Source organism: Leucoraja erinacea, chromosome 2 (genome assembly GCF_028641065.1).
Source record: "Leucoraja erinacea ecotype New England chromosome 2, Leri_hhj_1, whole genome shotgun sequence".
Taxonomy (NCBI): Eukaryota; Metazoa; Chordata; class Chondrichthyes; order Rajiformes; family Rajidae; genus Leucoraja; species Leucoraja erinaceus.
The window spans coordinates 80,363,810-80,380,394 of NC_073378.1; the positions used below are offsets into that span (position 1 = coordinate 80,363,810).

At 40.7% G+C, this 16,585-nt stretch overlaps 1 protein-coding gene across 2 annotated transcripts in view; it reads right to left on the reverse strand.

Moving 5' to 3' along the window:
• nsun2 (NOP2/Sun RNA methyltransferase 2) overlaps positions 1-16,585 on the reverse strand; it is a 35,331-nt gene that overhangs the window by 17,020 nt on the left and 1,726 nt on the right. For both annotated transcript variants that reach the window (XM_055659143.1, XM_055659153.1), the window contains exons 3-12: positions 15,709-15,813; positions 15,523-15,628; positions 12,105-12,176; positions 11,194-11,278; positions 7,025-7,220; positions 4,632-4,706; positions 3,912-4,042; positions 2,755-2,828; positions 2,260-2,390; positions 1,442-1,538 (exon numbers count right to left, since the gene is read on the reverse strand). In XM_055659143.1, the coding sequence (XP_055515118.1) occupies positions 1,442-1,538; positions 2,260-2,390; positions 2,755-2,828; positions 3,912-4,042; positions 4,632-4,706; positions 7,025-7,220; positions 11,194-11,278; positions 12,105-12,176; positions 15,523-15,628; positions 15,709-15,813 (1,072 nt within the window). The remainder of the gene's footprint in view (positions 1-1,441; positions 1,539-2,259; positions 2,391-2,754; positions 2,829-3,911; positions 4,043-4,631; positions 4,707-7,024; positions 7,221-11,193; positions 11,279-12,104; positions 12,177-15,522; positions 15,629-15,708; positions 15,814-16,585) is intronic.

Genomic DNA, 16,585 nt, shown 5'->3' on the forward strand with positions numbered 1-16,585 from the left:
TCTACTAAGTCATCTCTCATTGCGCTTCAATGTACAACTCATCTCTGGTCCAATCTTTCCAACCTGCCATTTCAGGATCAGCTGGAATTGCTGAGTTCCCTAATTATTTTAAAATATCGAGCTACTCTATCTCTATTCCCAATTACACCTATGAGGAGCTCTTGGATTGCTGTCACTAATAATGTATTCATATTACTTCCTTTCCTGGCCCTATTGAACAATTAAAAAAAAATATCTATTACCCACTCCACCTTAAACCTGCAATATTAATCCTGCAACTTCGTTTTTTTTTCATTTATCCTCTTGCTTATTTGACACTCATTTTGTTTGCAACCCAATTCCTACTCTCTCAATCTTATTCCGACTAATTTACTGACCACCTGACTGCTTTTCAAAGCCAATGTCAGCAGATTTTGCAAAACGTTCTCTCCCCTGAAATACTGCTTTCTCTCTGCTTCAAAGTGCAGTCATCACTGTATTTTTCAAAACCAAAATTTAGAACTTCTACCCTGTCAGCCATCATCAAACCACAAACGTTTTCTTCTTCTTCTCCTTCTTCTTCATGTCCTCAGATCAGCACCCACATCATTAAGAACCACTTGTATGAATCGCTCCAATCCAAATTCCACCCTTCTTTGCAATTCAAACAACTGCGATCATACCAAGAGCAAATATCGTGACACGTAATGAATCCCACTTCGTACTTCTTAACCTGCATATAACATCTTAAACATTGGACGCAGCCTTCTATTCCAACACGTCTCAATCAAGTCAGTGAATGGGAACACGCTCATAAGGTTCAACTCCATTCTAACCAGCTGCAGCCAGTTGATCATCAGCAATAACATTACAGGGGGTTGCTAAAGATCGATTTTTGGTTCCTATCATCCAATCATATGCTGTTCCAAGCCAGCATCATGGAAAAGTAGTGTAATTTCCACATACATTGTTTAAGACATACCTGAAGATGCTGGAAAAATCGACGGTCGACAAAAATGCTGGAGAAACTCAGTGGGTGAGGCAGCATCTGTGGAGCAAAGGAATAGGTGACGTTTCGGGTTGGGACCCTTCTTCTGAAGGTTCTCGACCCATAACGTCACCTATTCCTTCGCTCCATAGATGCTGCCTCACCCGCTGAGTGTCGCAAGCATTTTTGTCTACCTTCCACATACACTGTGATGCTCAACTACCTCAGTCACTTCTCTTGAACTTTCTACCAACTCCAAACTTCCCATTTGCTTGTCTAACAGGTAGCATTGATTGATAGAAAGTTTCCTCCAATTGGAACATTGGAAAATTGTAACTATAACTTACTTCAAAACATTTTGTCCAACAAATGTAAGCAAGGGCCATTTTAGTGGATCAGTATAAGCTCGAATAGAGTTACGAATTTTTTTTTTTTTTAAATGGCCTCCAAGATTAACTAAGTGATGACAGTTACCTTCGGTTCCCTCTTGTTCCATGGCATTGGCGCCCTTTTCTCCAGAACAGCTACAAAGAAGCCCCCAGTATTCTGATGATGAGGTAGAACCCTAATGCTACCAGAAAATTGAATTATTGGATAAGTGAAATTTGAATCTTGCTCCACGATTTATTTCATGTAAGCCAATGATTATGCAAAACCTTTCAAAGCTCGTGCTAATACTTAAACATACAAACATCAACTGCATATGATCTTCACATAATCAAAATGCCAATCAAGTAGAAAGGAACCATGGAGTTTTAGATATTCTGTCTGACAAAAACATTTCACTCACTTGTCTAATTTTAGTTTTCTTCAACCTGGTAATGCATGTCAAAATCTAATTCAAGCATTTACAGCAAAATGTTAATATTAAAATTACATTTTTGGCAAACTCAAGACCAGGGTAATGTTTTAATGTGTACACATGCGATTAACTTAACAGAAATTAGCTAACAGCATGAACAGTTTTAGGTACGCGATTCAAAAGCATTTTAAAATTGTTGACTCCATAAAGTGCCATATTTCAAATTAGTCTTATTTATTAATTAATGCACTGCTACATCATATTCACATTAAACCAATGACAAGGTGGATGAAAACCCCTTGTTAATTTTTGTAAAGAAATTGAGGCTTTAGAAAATCATGGACATGGCCAAGGTTAGTTCCAAGCTAGTTTCAAATACATGAATTACATCCTATTTAGATATTATTATTTCAATGTTATAATTTTACTTGCATGTTTAAATATTGTATAAATTGTACTTGCAGTATTGTAAGAACTTGCCACAACTAACCATCGTTCCAGATTCATTATTTTGAGCTTTTGAGGGTCTTTAATTGGGAACATTGTAGGGCGGATCTGGGTGTGTTTGTTCTCTGGCACGTCTGACCACTCATCATACCAATGACCTTCTCTTGTCATTACCTGAGAGCAAATGGATTTTATGAGCATACAATCGAAGAAACAACTCTCAATGTGTGAACCAGTACAAACTAAAAAAAAACAAAACCTCCATGCTCCTCATTTTCATGTACCCCACCACCAATTCTCTCTCCCGATACCCTACTACCAACACGGTGAAAGAACATTAAGAATAAGCATGTACCAGTCAGTCGAGAATGGAATTCAAATGTAAGCTTTCTCATCAGTGGCAAGTTTAGAAGACACTGGCTTCCAATATTCACTGAACTTTAATGACCACAAAGCTTTCACAGCTTACATAAAGATACCATATTGCTTTACCACATCTTGAATAGGGAAAGAAAGATTCCCAGCTCTGTAGAATTACCTTCCATGTTGTTAAACCAGGCATTCGCTTCAATCCTAGCAATTCAGATGAAACATCAACCAACTCCAGAGTTCCTATAACAAATAACCTTTGTCATCTAATCTCTCATATTAAATAAACATCAAGCATGCATATTACGTTTTTTATAAATTACATTTATAAAATTAAATTATTCCCAGCAAAACCTGAAAAATTAACATGGAGGCTCCCTTCCCCCATCTCAAGCCATTAATAAATAATGCGGGGATCATGACAGAAGCATCCTTGTGGCGATCCCCGGGAAATGACGACACGATGTACTCCGTGACTTTGGTCTCCAAATCTGAGGAAGGACATTATTGCCATAGAGGGAGTGCAGAGACGGTTCACCAGACTGATTCCTGGGGTGTCAGGACTGTCTTATGAAGAAAGACTGGATAGACTTGGTTTATACTCTCTAGAATTTAGAAGATTGAGAGGGGATCTTATAGAAACTTACAAAATTCTTAAGGGGTTGGACAGGCTAGATGCAGGATGATTGTTCCCGATGTTAGGGAAGTCCAGGACAAGGGGTCACAGCTTAAGGATAAAGGGGAAATCCTTTAAAACCGAGATGAGAAGAACTTTTTTCACGCAGAGAGTGGTGAATCTCTGGAACTCTCTGCCACAGAGGGTAGTTGAGGCCAGTTCATTGGCTATATTTAAGAGGGAGTTAGATGTGGCCCTTGTGGCTAAGGGGATCAGGGGGTATGGAGAGAAGGCAGGTACGGGATACTGAGTTGGATGATCAGCCATGATCATATTGAATGGCGGTGCAGGCTCGAAGGGCCGAATGGCCTACTCCTGCACCTAATTTCTATGTTTCTATGTTTCTATGTGACACGTCGGGTGACCAATTCTGTCAACATGTTGGACGACAACGACAGAAGCCAACAGTGAGTTATGTGTCGTCTGACACATGAGCGAACGAATAAATTATGCAATATGTTTAATTACAGGTTCTAGATCCCAAGAACGGAATAATATTTTTTATAATAGTTATAATATTTTTCAACATGCAAGTATTCTTTTCAGATAAATTATACCATTTTAAAGTTGAGCTCGAATACAGAATTTTAGCTCACAAGACCAGTCCACAACTTTACATTTCACAACTGTACTACAGTGGAAAGGCTCACCTTCACTCTTTTCAAGAATAGCTGATATCACAGCTTCATTTTCAATAGGATTCAGAGAACAGGTAGAATAGACCATCCTTCCTCCAACAGTCAACTGTTCCACACCACGAATTGCAATTCTCTGCTGTAAACTTGGACAGCGTTAAAAAAAAAACTGTTAAAAAATTTGCTTCACAAATTACCCCAGTTAACCAGAATGAAGCATACAAAAATTAAGGATCAATACATAAAGCAAGAACAAAATCCAAGCAGACTTAGGACTTTTTGAAAAGTTAAAAGCTTCCATAATTTAGTCAGTTGCTGGTGAATCTGTCAATTAGTTATAAGGTTTTTATAATTTACATGTCTGAAAACCAGCTTACCGTTATGAAATCCTAGTGTGTTATTTTACATAATCCAGGTACGAAAACTGTTCTGTGTGAAGCAACTGTTGTTTTTATTGAGTCTTATTTAGTCTAATTTACAACAGCATATACTATGGGTAAAAAAGCTATCTTCATTTAACCATAAGCTTGTAAGGAGAGTACATGCGATCAGCTGAAAGCATAGAATGATCTTCAATAGACCAAAATATGTCACATATTTAAAACAGATAACTGCAGCCTCGGAGAACTTTGTACAATTGTCGTTGGTGCTAATGTATTGGATCGAAAAGAGCCCACCTCTTTTAGAAATAAATGTAGATGAATCAAGCTGCTCCTCACAGGCAGCTTGCCTTACCCATGCAGCTGTAGACTGTTGCTAGTTGTCCACTTTCTCCACACATCAATATTCTTTCTTAAGGTTGCATCCCCACTGTAATCATTAAGAGTATTCTCAAAATTCAGAAGGAATGGTTAACAGACACACATGTGCAGAACCCCAAATTTAAACTATTATCTGAATTCCACTCAAGTGAGCAAGCTATACCAAAATATACAAAAAAAATCATACAAGGTTTAAGAGGCCATTTGGCCCATCATTTCAATGCCAGAAGGAATAAATTCTACCCAGCCAATACTGGGGCCACAACCTTGAAGTTCATTGTTCGAAATCTTTGCACTTTTTAAATGTGCTGAGGGTTCTTGATTTCCACCACTCTTTCCAGCAGTGTTTCAGGTATGGAAAAAAAAAACTCACCCCCCTTCTCACAATTACTAATTAGCTCAGCCCCTAGCTTTGATCTTCAACTAGAAGAAATAGGGACGGTTTCCTATTTTCTCTAGCTAGGTGTCTCATGATTTTCCAGACTTCGATTATGCAGACCCCAGCTTCCTCTATTCCAAAGAAACCTGATGCATATCCAATTCAATAAAATAACTTTCTTGTAATATAGTGTCCAAAACTAAACCCATCTGCATGTGTGGCCTAAAGTACAATATACAATTCCAGTAAAACCTCCCTCCTCCTATATTGTGCTTTATCCAATTAACAAAAGCAGCTTGTGTGATTTTTCAACTACATTATTTACCTGTACTGCTTTACTTTCCTCAGGATGAGAGAGATGTAATTTAATGGGAAATGAAAACTGTTCAGCACCACAGTAAAGTCAATGTCTGGTACAGACAGGTGCAATATTTAGAGGAAGAGTTTTTGCCTTTATTCACCTCTCTCCATTACCTAGGAACAATCCACTGACAGCCTTTAACATTCATAAATAGCTAATTTAGTTGAAATTTCATTTTCAAGGCAAGCATGCTTTTAAGGGACTGTCCCACTTAGGCGACTTTTTAGGCGAGTGCAGGAGGCTCTGCGCTCGCCGCATGATCCACACGTTCGCTGGTCCGAGAACACTAATGCAATCATCAAGAAAGCTCATCAGTGCCTCTACTTCCTGAGATTACGGAGAGTCGGTTTGTCAAGGAGGACTCTCTCTAACTTCTACAGGTGCACAGTAGAGAGCATGCTGACCGGTTGCATTGTGGCTTGGTTCAGCAAATTGAGCGCCCTGGAGAGGAAGAGACTACAAAAAGTAGTAAACACTGCCCAGTCCATCATCGGCTCTGACCTTCCTTCCATCGAGGGGATTTATCGCAGTCGCTGCCTCAAAAAGGCTGGCAGTCTCATCAAAGACCCACACCATCCTGGCCATACACTCATCTCCCTGCTACCTTCAGGTAGAAGGTACAGGAGCCTGAAGACTGCAACGACCAGGTTCAGGAACAGCTACTTCCCCACAGCCATCAGGCTATTAAACCTGGCTCGGACAAAACTCTGAACATTAATAACTCATTATTTGTTATTTGCACTTTATCAGTTTATTTATTCATGTGTTTTGTAGTCAATGTCTATTATGTTCTGTTGTGCTGAAGCAAAGCAAGAATTTCATTGTTTTACAGGGACACATGACAATAAACTCTTGAATCTTGGTGCTGGGAACTAGTCGCGGCCTAAGTATGGTCGCAGCAAATTTTTCAACATGTTGAAACATTTTCTGCGACCAAAAATTGGTCGCCATGGAAAAAATCGATACTTTTGTAGTCGTAGGTTCAGTGGTAGTGGGGTCGCCATGTCGTTGTAGGTAGTCGTGGGTAGTTAGTTAATCTCCTTTGCTGACCGGGCATTTTCATTGGGTCATTGGGGGGGAAAAAAGCACCAGTTTTCAGAACCAAGGAAAACCGACCCCCCCCCCCCGCTCTTTTAAAGGACTTACTGTAACCCCCAGTCTTTAACCATCCTCTTCAAAGGACTTACTGTACACTGTGCTAGCAGTCTTTAACCATCCTCTTCATAACGGTGTGTGACTGTATGACCTTGGCTCGGCCGTTTTTCCTGGGCGCCGTTTTTGCGTGTGCATTCCGCTCTGACGGTCGCCGTTCCAGATGAGGGCGGTTTTTCAGGTGAGTGCCTCGAGTTAGAAGGTCGCAGGCACTCCGCTGAAAAGTCGCCTAAGTGGGACTGGCCCTTTATAAGGAATATTATATATAGTGCAAGGTATGATACCCAAAATATACTTTTACACATTTCTTCCATCTCATAAAAGAGAAGTAATTTAGAGATGAGGTTCTGAGAGAAATAAATCATGACCGGGATTTTTTTTACATGCACTAGAATAGATATTTAGCTGCACTGAAAGTATAATTCTCAGACAAGAAGACTAATACATTAATAGTATTCACACCATAAAAAAGTACCTGCATGGGACATCACACAAAATGCGGTCATAGAAGAGAATGCTTCGTTGGCCATCAGCATCTACCATATGCAACCTCGGAATGTTTGATGCGTCGTGATTAACGACCATAATACAAGGGCTATGCAAGCGCTTTGATTGATGAACCAGCAGGTAACAGCGCTTGTTATCCACATCATTTGCAATTACAAAACCCTCTAAAAACAAAAAGGAAACAATAGCAGAAGCTTGCCATCCAAGACTGAACAATTACAAGTTAGTAAATATTGAATGAACTGTTCAAGATTTAAATTTTCAGATTCTAGCTCCATTGATTATTCCAGCCATTAAACATTCCCAATAACATTATCCAGTATCAGATTTCAAAGCATTCAACAGAATGCAATACCAAAAATAGGATGCTTATACAAAAAGAACAATAATGCACCATAAAAGTTCGCTTTCATTACCCCAGGCAGATGGTCCTGCATTGTTTTGGTAACAATTGATGGCCACATTTGAGATTGTCTATCTTATTTGCCAAAACTGCATTTAATTGGTCCTGCTTAAATGTATGTTGTTTTAATAACTTGAAAATTGACATCCAAATTCCCAAAACAAAATATAATAAATATCACAGTTCCAAAAAAGTGTTAATTTGTATTTTTACATCTTATGCTGTATATGCTAAACTATTGAAAGCATTATGCCTGTTCCAGAGCTATATCCTCACCCAAGATTCTGCATGAATTTTCAACTTTATGCTTCCCCAGTATACATTACCAGGCACAATAAAATAGCAGTATCGGAAATATTCTGACAGCAAGAATACTAATTTTATTAATAGTAGAATTAGGAAGGGCTATTTTATTCTGGAAACACAAAGGTCTGCTAATATTTTCACCAGTCATCAACAATTGCTTCACTAAAGCAATTTACATTACACTGCCCTCCATAATGTTTGAGACAAAGACCCATCATTTATTTATTTGCCTCTGTACTCCACAATTTGAGATTTGTAATAGGAAAAAAAAAATCACATGTGGTTAAAATGCACATTGTCAGGTTTTATTAAAGGGAATTTTTTAATACATTTAGGTTGCACCATGTAGAAATTACAGCTGTGTATAGAGTCCCCCCCCATGTGCACCATAATGTTTGGGACACATGGCTTCACAGGTCTTTGTAATTGCTCAGGTGTGTTTAATTGCCTCCTTAATGCAGGTATCAGAGAGCTCTCAGCACCTAGACTTTCCTCCAATCTTTCCATCACATTTGGAAACTTTTATTGCTGTTTATCAACACGAGGACCAAAGTTGTGCCAATGAAAGTCAAAGAAACCATTATGAGACTGAGAAACAAGAAGAAAACTGTTAGAGACACCAGCCAAACCATCGACTTACCAAAATCACCTGTGTGGAACATCATTAAGAAGAAAGAAAGCACTGGTGAGCTTACGAATCCCAAAGGGACTGGCAGGCCAAGGAAGACCTCCACAGCTGATGACAAAGAATTCTCCATAAAGAAGGAAAATCCTCAAAACACCTGTCCGACAGATCAGAAACATTCTTCAGGAGTCTGGTGTGGATTTGTCAATGACCACTGTCCGCAGAAGACTTAATGAACAGAATTACTGAGGCTACACTGCAAAATGCAAACCACTGGTTAGCTGCAAAAATAGGATGGCCAGGTTACACTTTGCCAAGAAGTACTTAAAAGAGCAACCACAGTTCTGGAAAAAAAAGGTCTTGTGAACAGATGAGACGGAGATTCACGCACATCAGAGTGATGACAAGAGCAAAGTATGGAGGAGAGAAGGAACTGCCCAAGATCCAAAGCATGCCAACTCATCTGTGAAACACGGTGTTGGGGGTGTTATGGCCTGGGCATGTATGGCTGCTGAAGGTACTGGCTCATTATCTTCATTGATGATACAACTGCTGATGGTAATAGCATAATGATTTCGGAAGTGTATAGACACATCCTATTTGCTCAAGTTCAAACAAATGCCTCAAAACTCATTGGCCCCCAGTTAATTCTACAGCAAGGTAATGATTCCAAACATATTGCTAAAGCAACAACAAGGTTTTCAAAGCTAAAGAATGGTCAATTCTTGAGTGCCAAGTCAATCACCCGAACTGAACCCAATTGAGCATGCTTTTTTATATGCTGAAGAGAAAACTGAAGGGGACTAGCCCCCAAAACAAGCATAAGCTAAAGATGGCTGCAATACAGGCCTGGCAGAGCATCGCCAGAGAAGACACCCAGCAACTGGCGATGTCCATGAATCGCAGACTTCAAGCAGTCAATGCATGCAAAGGATATGCAACAAAATACTAAACATGACTACTTTAATTTACATATTGATGTGTCCCAAAGATTATGTTGTCCTGAAATGGGTGGGGGAGGGGAGGGGAGGGGCTATGTATAAACATCACTGTAATTTCTACATGAAGAAACCAAAATGTATAAAAAAATGGCCTTTATTAAAATATGACGATGCACTTTAACCACGTGATTTTTTTCTATTACGAATCTCAAATTGTAGAGTACAGAGGCAAATAAATAAATGATGGGTCTTTGTCCCAAACATTATGAAGGGCACTGTATATGTGAAATATAGCAAACAATGTTCTATGAAAATTAATTGTGACAGATCTTATGAACCCACTGGGGCAGGAGTTTCCAAGGAGCCCATGTGCTACTAGTGCCTTCCAACTCTGCTAAGGGCCTAAGTCAGTGTCAACATCGTGCACCTTGCCATTATTGAAGCGGTTCCAGTGGACGCCTCATGTAGTCTAATAGGCCAGCATGCACCTACACAGGCTTCCTAGATGTCAGGATAGAAAGCCTCCATTAGGCGAAAACTGCCCAAGTGTGACAATCCTTGTCCAAAATGGGCAAGGTGGCTGCCATGAAAGAGTGACGTTATTTTCCCATTTATTTCCCTGGCCTCTCGCCCCCCCACCCCCCGGACTTTTTTTCAGCGTGAAAGTATTTTCAGTAGGTTTTTTTTTATGGCCAATCAACAAAAAAACATTTTTAAAACAAAGTTTTATTAACAGATTCCTAGTGTTTCTCAATGTTTGTGAATGTAAAAGGTGTCCACACACTTAGTAACATTGACATCTGATGAACTTGAACACTGAGCCTGACTGGGTATCAAAGCAGTTCTGTGAGAACAACAGGTTGTCTCCTCCTGAGACAGCTCCTTTGCTGCAAGTAGTCAGGCATGTGATTGAAACCAACCTCCCAGCAGAAAGCCGCGCCGGGACCAATGCGGGATGACCTACTATGGCCAAGGGAAGGCAGATGTGGTCGACAAAAAACCTGCTTGTGTACAACCCATTGCCATCAAATTCAGGAACAAAAACATTTAAAATTTGACTGTCCTTTTGTCGCTGGGCTTTCTACTGTAAGCATTTTTAAAATGTCAACTTTAATGCAATTTTTGAAATATAAAATTAATGTTATAAGCTACAACACAAACACTAAAATCAAACAAATTTTGTAATGCAAGCAGCTGTGAAAAATTGCCTTTTCATGTTAATCTAGAACTCATAATAGGAACATAAAAGATTGCAGGTGCTATAATCTGGAGCAAAGATGAACAAAGCTGGAGGAACTCATCGTGTCAGGCAGCATCCACAGATGATGGCTGGCCTGCTGAGCTCCAACAGCAGTTTGTTTAGCTGGAAACATGTTCCCGATGTTGGGGCAGTCCAGAACCAGGTGCCACAGTTTAAGATTAAGGGATAAGCCATTTGGAACAGAGCTGAGAAAATACTTTTTCACACAGAGTTGTGAGTCTGTGGAATTCGCTGCCTCAGAGGGCAGTGGAGGCCGGTTCTCTGGATGCTTTCAAGGGAGAGTTAGAAAGAGCTCTCAAAGATAGCGAAGGGATATGGGGAGAAGGCAGGAACAGGGTACTGATTGTGGATGATCAGCCATGATCACATTGAATGTCGGTGCTGGCTCGAAGGGCCGAATGGCCTAGTCCTGCACCTATTGTGTATTGTTTATTGCTTAGGATTCAAAGATTTTTCCTAGTTAATCACAACACTGCTATGAAAACATTTACTAATAATCGTGGAGATATTTGCTGACAGCAAAGATCTCTTTAGTTATGATAATGAACTGAAGAATTCAACTTTGAGAAATTTGAACCAACACCCATCATAAAATTATTACCTGGGAAAGCAACACTCATGTCAGAATGCAACATCTCAATCAGCTGAGCAGTCTTTGATCCAGGTGCTGCACACATATCAAGAATCTAACAAGAACAAATATGTGTCACGAGAATCACAATGGATTTACAAATTAATTCAAGCTAATGTGTACCCAAATATATAGGTATGCACAAAAACAATGCATCAATTTACATTTTGAAATAAATATTTTGTAGAACAGACAACTTTTTTTCTTGACCATATCCTGGGGGAAATTTACTATTTATTACTTTGAGAAATCGGACCCGTAGCATCGTGTCAATTATTTCAGAACATATTTGGAGCAAATACCCAGTTAGCAACTATATCATGCAAAAACTATGTTTTGCATGTTGCCACATAATCAGGAGCATTGTTATTGGTGCAAATTTTCTCAAAGCTGACCACTCTTCGTAAATGAAAATTGGACAAAATCTAGAATAAGATTGCTATCTGATCAAACTGAACAAAACGCGTGGAAAAGGCCATAGGTGTCATAGCTTCACAGACAAGGGTTGATCTTGGCACCATGTTCAGCACGGACATTGTGGGCTGAAGAGCCTGTTCCTGTGCTGTATTGATCTATGTTCTATATTGTTGAAAGGTGTTCCAGAACAGCAAAAAAAAAAGCCGTACATTGTTACTGCAGTTGGCATTGCTGCGCCTTGGCTCCGAAGCTGCGAGACTGATTTGAGTATTTGGGTGTTCTCCTGTTTTTCAAAGATGTTTTGGTTGTTGGGTTATTTGGCTATGGGGAATTATAGGCCAGGGAATGGTAGCTGATTGGAATTTAAAAGGAAACAATTGTATTGGCGACAAGTGCGTGATGGTCGGCACAGATGGTTGGGCCAATGGGTCCATTTCTGAGCTGTGAGACTCCATCCTTCGTACCTTATGATGAGATTTGATATCAAGCAGCAAAGGAGGGATCATACTGACAGCTTCCTGCCGACTGATATTTCCCTGGAGAAAGAAGGCAACAATTATCTTCATGAAAACATTTTACAATCTAAGATCCACTCAACTAACTAAAAAGACAAGGGATACAGTACAAGGTGATAAAGAACCATTAAGTTAATTTTGAAAGGATGTCGACATTTTTAACTTCACTCCATGCATATTTAATGTTACAATTTTATAAAAACCACAGAGGAAAGCAAGACCAGTTCTTTGTAAGGTTTGCACAATGTGTTTCACATGTCAGTGTTTCTTTCTATAATACTGCAATTTTCTCTTCACATGTATATACTTACTTCACTTATCACTCAGGGTATAATCCCAGAAATGAGAAGGAACACACAACTGGCACCAGAACAGTTCTCTCATGTCTTCTGGCAATACATGGAACAAGTACTGTCAGTCCACCACAATGGCCTTCATTTGTTCTACCAGCAAGGGTGCCACCCTCAACCACACATCTTAGTTATGTGGAGCCACACTATATTCCCCAGCCTATCCCAACATGATCGTTCGCAGGCAACCATTGCATAATGCCCCAGTTGGTCAATCACTGTAGATATGTCCGGTAAGGGCTCCACCTTCCACCAGCACTTCCCAAATAATAAAACTAGTAATAATAAACGGTGAGCTCATCATTGTTGAGCATTTTACAATCAAGATATCTTTGGGCCAGAGAGCTCTGCAGCCAAACATAGAATGCTACAGAGCAACAATTTCTGTCATCTCCATCAAGATGCAGGAACAAGGAGATTTGTCTGTACATGGAGCAGCCGCTGTCAGTTCCTGGCACTCACTCTGCTGGCCAGGCTGCATCACTGAGTCCCACATCTCTCACCCCAGTTCTCTCACCTCACTTCTCCAACATCAACAATAAAAAAAGGAGGTGGAGAGGCTGTTCAGAAGACAGAAAAGCCGTAAATCTCCAGGACCGGACAATGTTTCCCCCTCTACTCTCAAGCTCTGTGCCGAACAACTGGCACCGGTCTACACAGACATTTTCAACCAGTCCTTGCAAACCTGTACTGTCCCTGCCTGCTTCAAAGTCTCCACTATTGTCCCTGTACCCAAAAAGGGACTTAATAACTACAGGCTTGTCGCACTGACCTATGTAGTCAGGAAGATCCTTGAAAGGCTTGTGCTGGCCTAGCTGAAAAATATCACAAACCCCGTTAGACCCTCTGCAGTTTGCATATCGGGCCAATAGATCTGTGGATGACACAGTCAACCTGGGCCTGCACTTCATCCTCCAACACCTAGACCACCAGGGGACCTATGCGAGGATTTTGTTTGTTGATTTTAGCTCTGCATTCAACACCATTGTGCCAGAGCTACTACACTCCAAACTTTCCGAGTTGACTGTGCCTGAACCCCTCTGTCGGTGGATCACCAGCTTCTTGACAAACAGGAAGCAGCATGTGAGGCTGGGAAAGCACATCTCAGACCTGCAAACCCTCAGCATAGGAGCGCCGCAAGACTGCGTACTCTCCCCTCTTCTCTATTCTCTCTACACCAATGACTGCACCTCCACTGACTCCTCTGTCAAGCTTCTCAAGTTTGCGGACGACAACCCTGATTGGACTAATCCAGGATGGGGAAGAATCTGCCTACAGGCAGGAAGTGACATAGCTGGCGTCCTGGTGCCATCATAACAACCTGGAGCTCAATGCTCTTAAGGCAGTGGAATTGATAGTAGACTTTAAGAGAGCTCCCCCTCCCCTCACTCACCAGCAACAACACCAGTCACATCTGTGGAGTCTTTTAAGTTCCTGGGAATCATCATCTCCAAGGACCTTAAATGGAGGGCTACCTTAAAAGGGGGCTACCATCGACTCCACAGTCAAAAAGGCACAACCAAGGATGTACTTCCTGCAGCAGCTGAGGATGCACAATCTGCCACAGGCAATGATGGTCCAATTCTAAAAGGCCATCATAGAGTCTGTCCTCACCTTCTCCATCATGGTCTTAGACCTTCAGCCCAGAGACATTGTGTTAGATGAACTAGGTACCAACGTCTGAGTATGGGATTGTGTAGGGGGGTCACCTGAAATGAACGGAATTGGGAGTATGCCAGGTACCACCCACTGCATCTAGAACTGGGGGACCCCCCCCCCCCAAGGGGCCAAAAAAAGGGTGCTAAATAGATGAGTGAGGTACCACTTAAATCCACTCCCATGATGTGCTCACTGCCACGCCTATATCAACAACACAAACGGCAGACATTCTTCCCGCTGCAAAAGGTCCGCTAGACCCCCCACCAAGGCCTAAAAAATGGGCTAGCATATAGACGAACAAGGTACCACTCAAAAATAATGCCAAATGAACAAATTGAGTTCATAGAGTACAACATGGCTCATCTATTTTCCCATGGCACCCATTTTCTCGCCCCTGGGGGGGTCCCTCAGGTCTAGACGCAGTGGGTGGTACCTGGCAGACTCCCAATTCCGTTCAATTCAGGTAACCCCATACACACTCCCATAGTCAGACATTGGTACCTAGTTTGTCTAACCTAATGTCTCTGGGCTGAAGGTCTATCTGGTTTGGCTCAGCCACCAAGCACGACATCCGGAGGCTGCCTCGAATCGTCCGATCAGCTGAGAAGGTTATTGACTGCAACCTTCCCTCCACTGATGAACTGTACACTGCAAGAGCCAGGAAGCGAGCGAGTAAGATCATCTCTGACCCCTCTCACCCCGGCCACAAACTCTTTGAATCACTTCCCTCTGCAAGGCGACTCCGGGCTGTCAAAGCTGCCACAGCCAGACATAAAAACAGCTTTTTCTCCCCACGCGTAATAGCTCTACTCAATACCCCAAAATCTGTAGTCTCCTTATGCTCTGGTATTTTATTTAATTCACATGTTTAATCAATAATGTTTTATTATTAATGTTAAATGTTTTATGTGTCATTCCTAACCGTCACTGTATGTCATGTTGTCACTTGTGGGCGGAGCACCAAGGCAAATTCCTTGTATGTGAATACTTGGCTAACTTATTCATTCATTCATTCAGCCCTCAAAGTCTGCTTTATGGCTCACTCTACACTAAATTACAGGGGAGAAGGGATGGGAGAGGAGTTACATACCAGTGATTATTCAGTTCACAATATAACTATAACAAATCTATAACTATAACAAATCAGTGCTCAATTGTGCATAGCTAAGCAAGATGTTGCGATATCCAATTTCAACCTTTTTAACAGGGTTACTTTGAATCCAAGCCCAATACCTTTTGCAGGATTGTTGAAGATCTCAACAACTCTGTATTAAGTAAAATACAAAATTTCACTCTTGTACACTTGCTCTTCATCTTAGTCGACTGAATTCGAAAGTTAATAATTCCTGAATACTTACAGACTCAGTCTCGCTAATAAGGAATTGATGGAACTTCTCCAAGACTGGTGATTTCCTCAATATTTTCCTGCTAATGTTAATATGCCAAGCCAATTCATTGGGATACCTGCATGAGAAATTTTCATTTTAATCAATCTGCTCAAGTAGATAACTTCAATGGAACTGATATTTTTGTACATTTCTTACCAGCTCAAGGGCTGTGGAGCCTCAATCTTTTGCCCTTCCACTTCTAAATCTTGCAGTTCTTTGAAGTATTTGTTTTTTAGGCAATGCAAAATCTCCTCTGCGTGACTTTAAAGAGGAATAGAGAAAAATGTTGAAACAGTTTCAAAAATGATTTTGGCTGTACTCAGAATCGTACAACATTTAGGACACTCAGTCAATGCAGTCCATCCCTTCTATACTTGTTCATAAAATGGACACAGCTTAATCATACCTTCCAGCATTATGTTCGTTGTTTACAGGTTAGTGGTCTTCATTTGAACATTAAATTACTTGTGAAAGGATGTGAGGTTTTCTGTCTCTATCACCCTTTCAGACAACGTTCCAGTCCATTTAGGTGAAAAAATCCTCGTCATCTCCCCTCTAACCATTATTGCAATTGAATTTAATCCACACCCTCTGACTTTGTCACCTTGTCAAAGAGAAACGTTCTATTCACAATCACTCTAACACAAAGTGCTGAAGTAACTCAGTTGACCAGGGGGGCACCTGTGGAGGGAATGGATAACCTACAGTATACATTTTGATTCCCTCCACAATTGCTGCCTGACCCACTGAGTGATTCCAGCACATTGTGTTTTGCTCAAGATTCCAGCATCTGCAGTTCCTTATGCCACTCATATTTACTCCATCTGGTCTGAATTTCATACATTTCAAATTATTTTCCTCTGTTACAAAAAAAACATGACTAGCCTATCCATCATTCCGGTTGACTGTTTACCATAGCTTCTTGTCACTAACTCGACTTAATTTGCCACTCTCCACTAAATGCCCTGGGCAAATGTTTTTGCAAGAGGTTTTGTGGAATGAAGGCAATCAAGTCAATGAAATGTTAACTTTG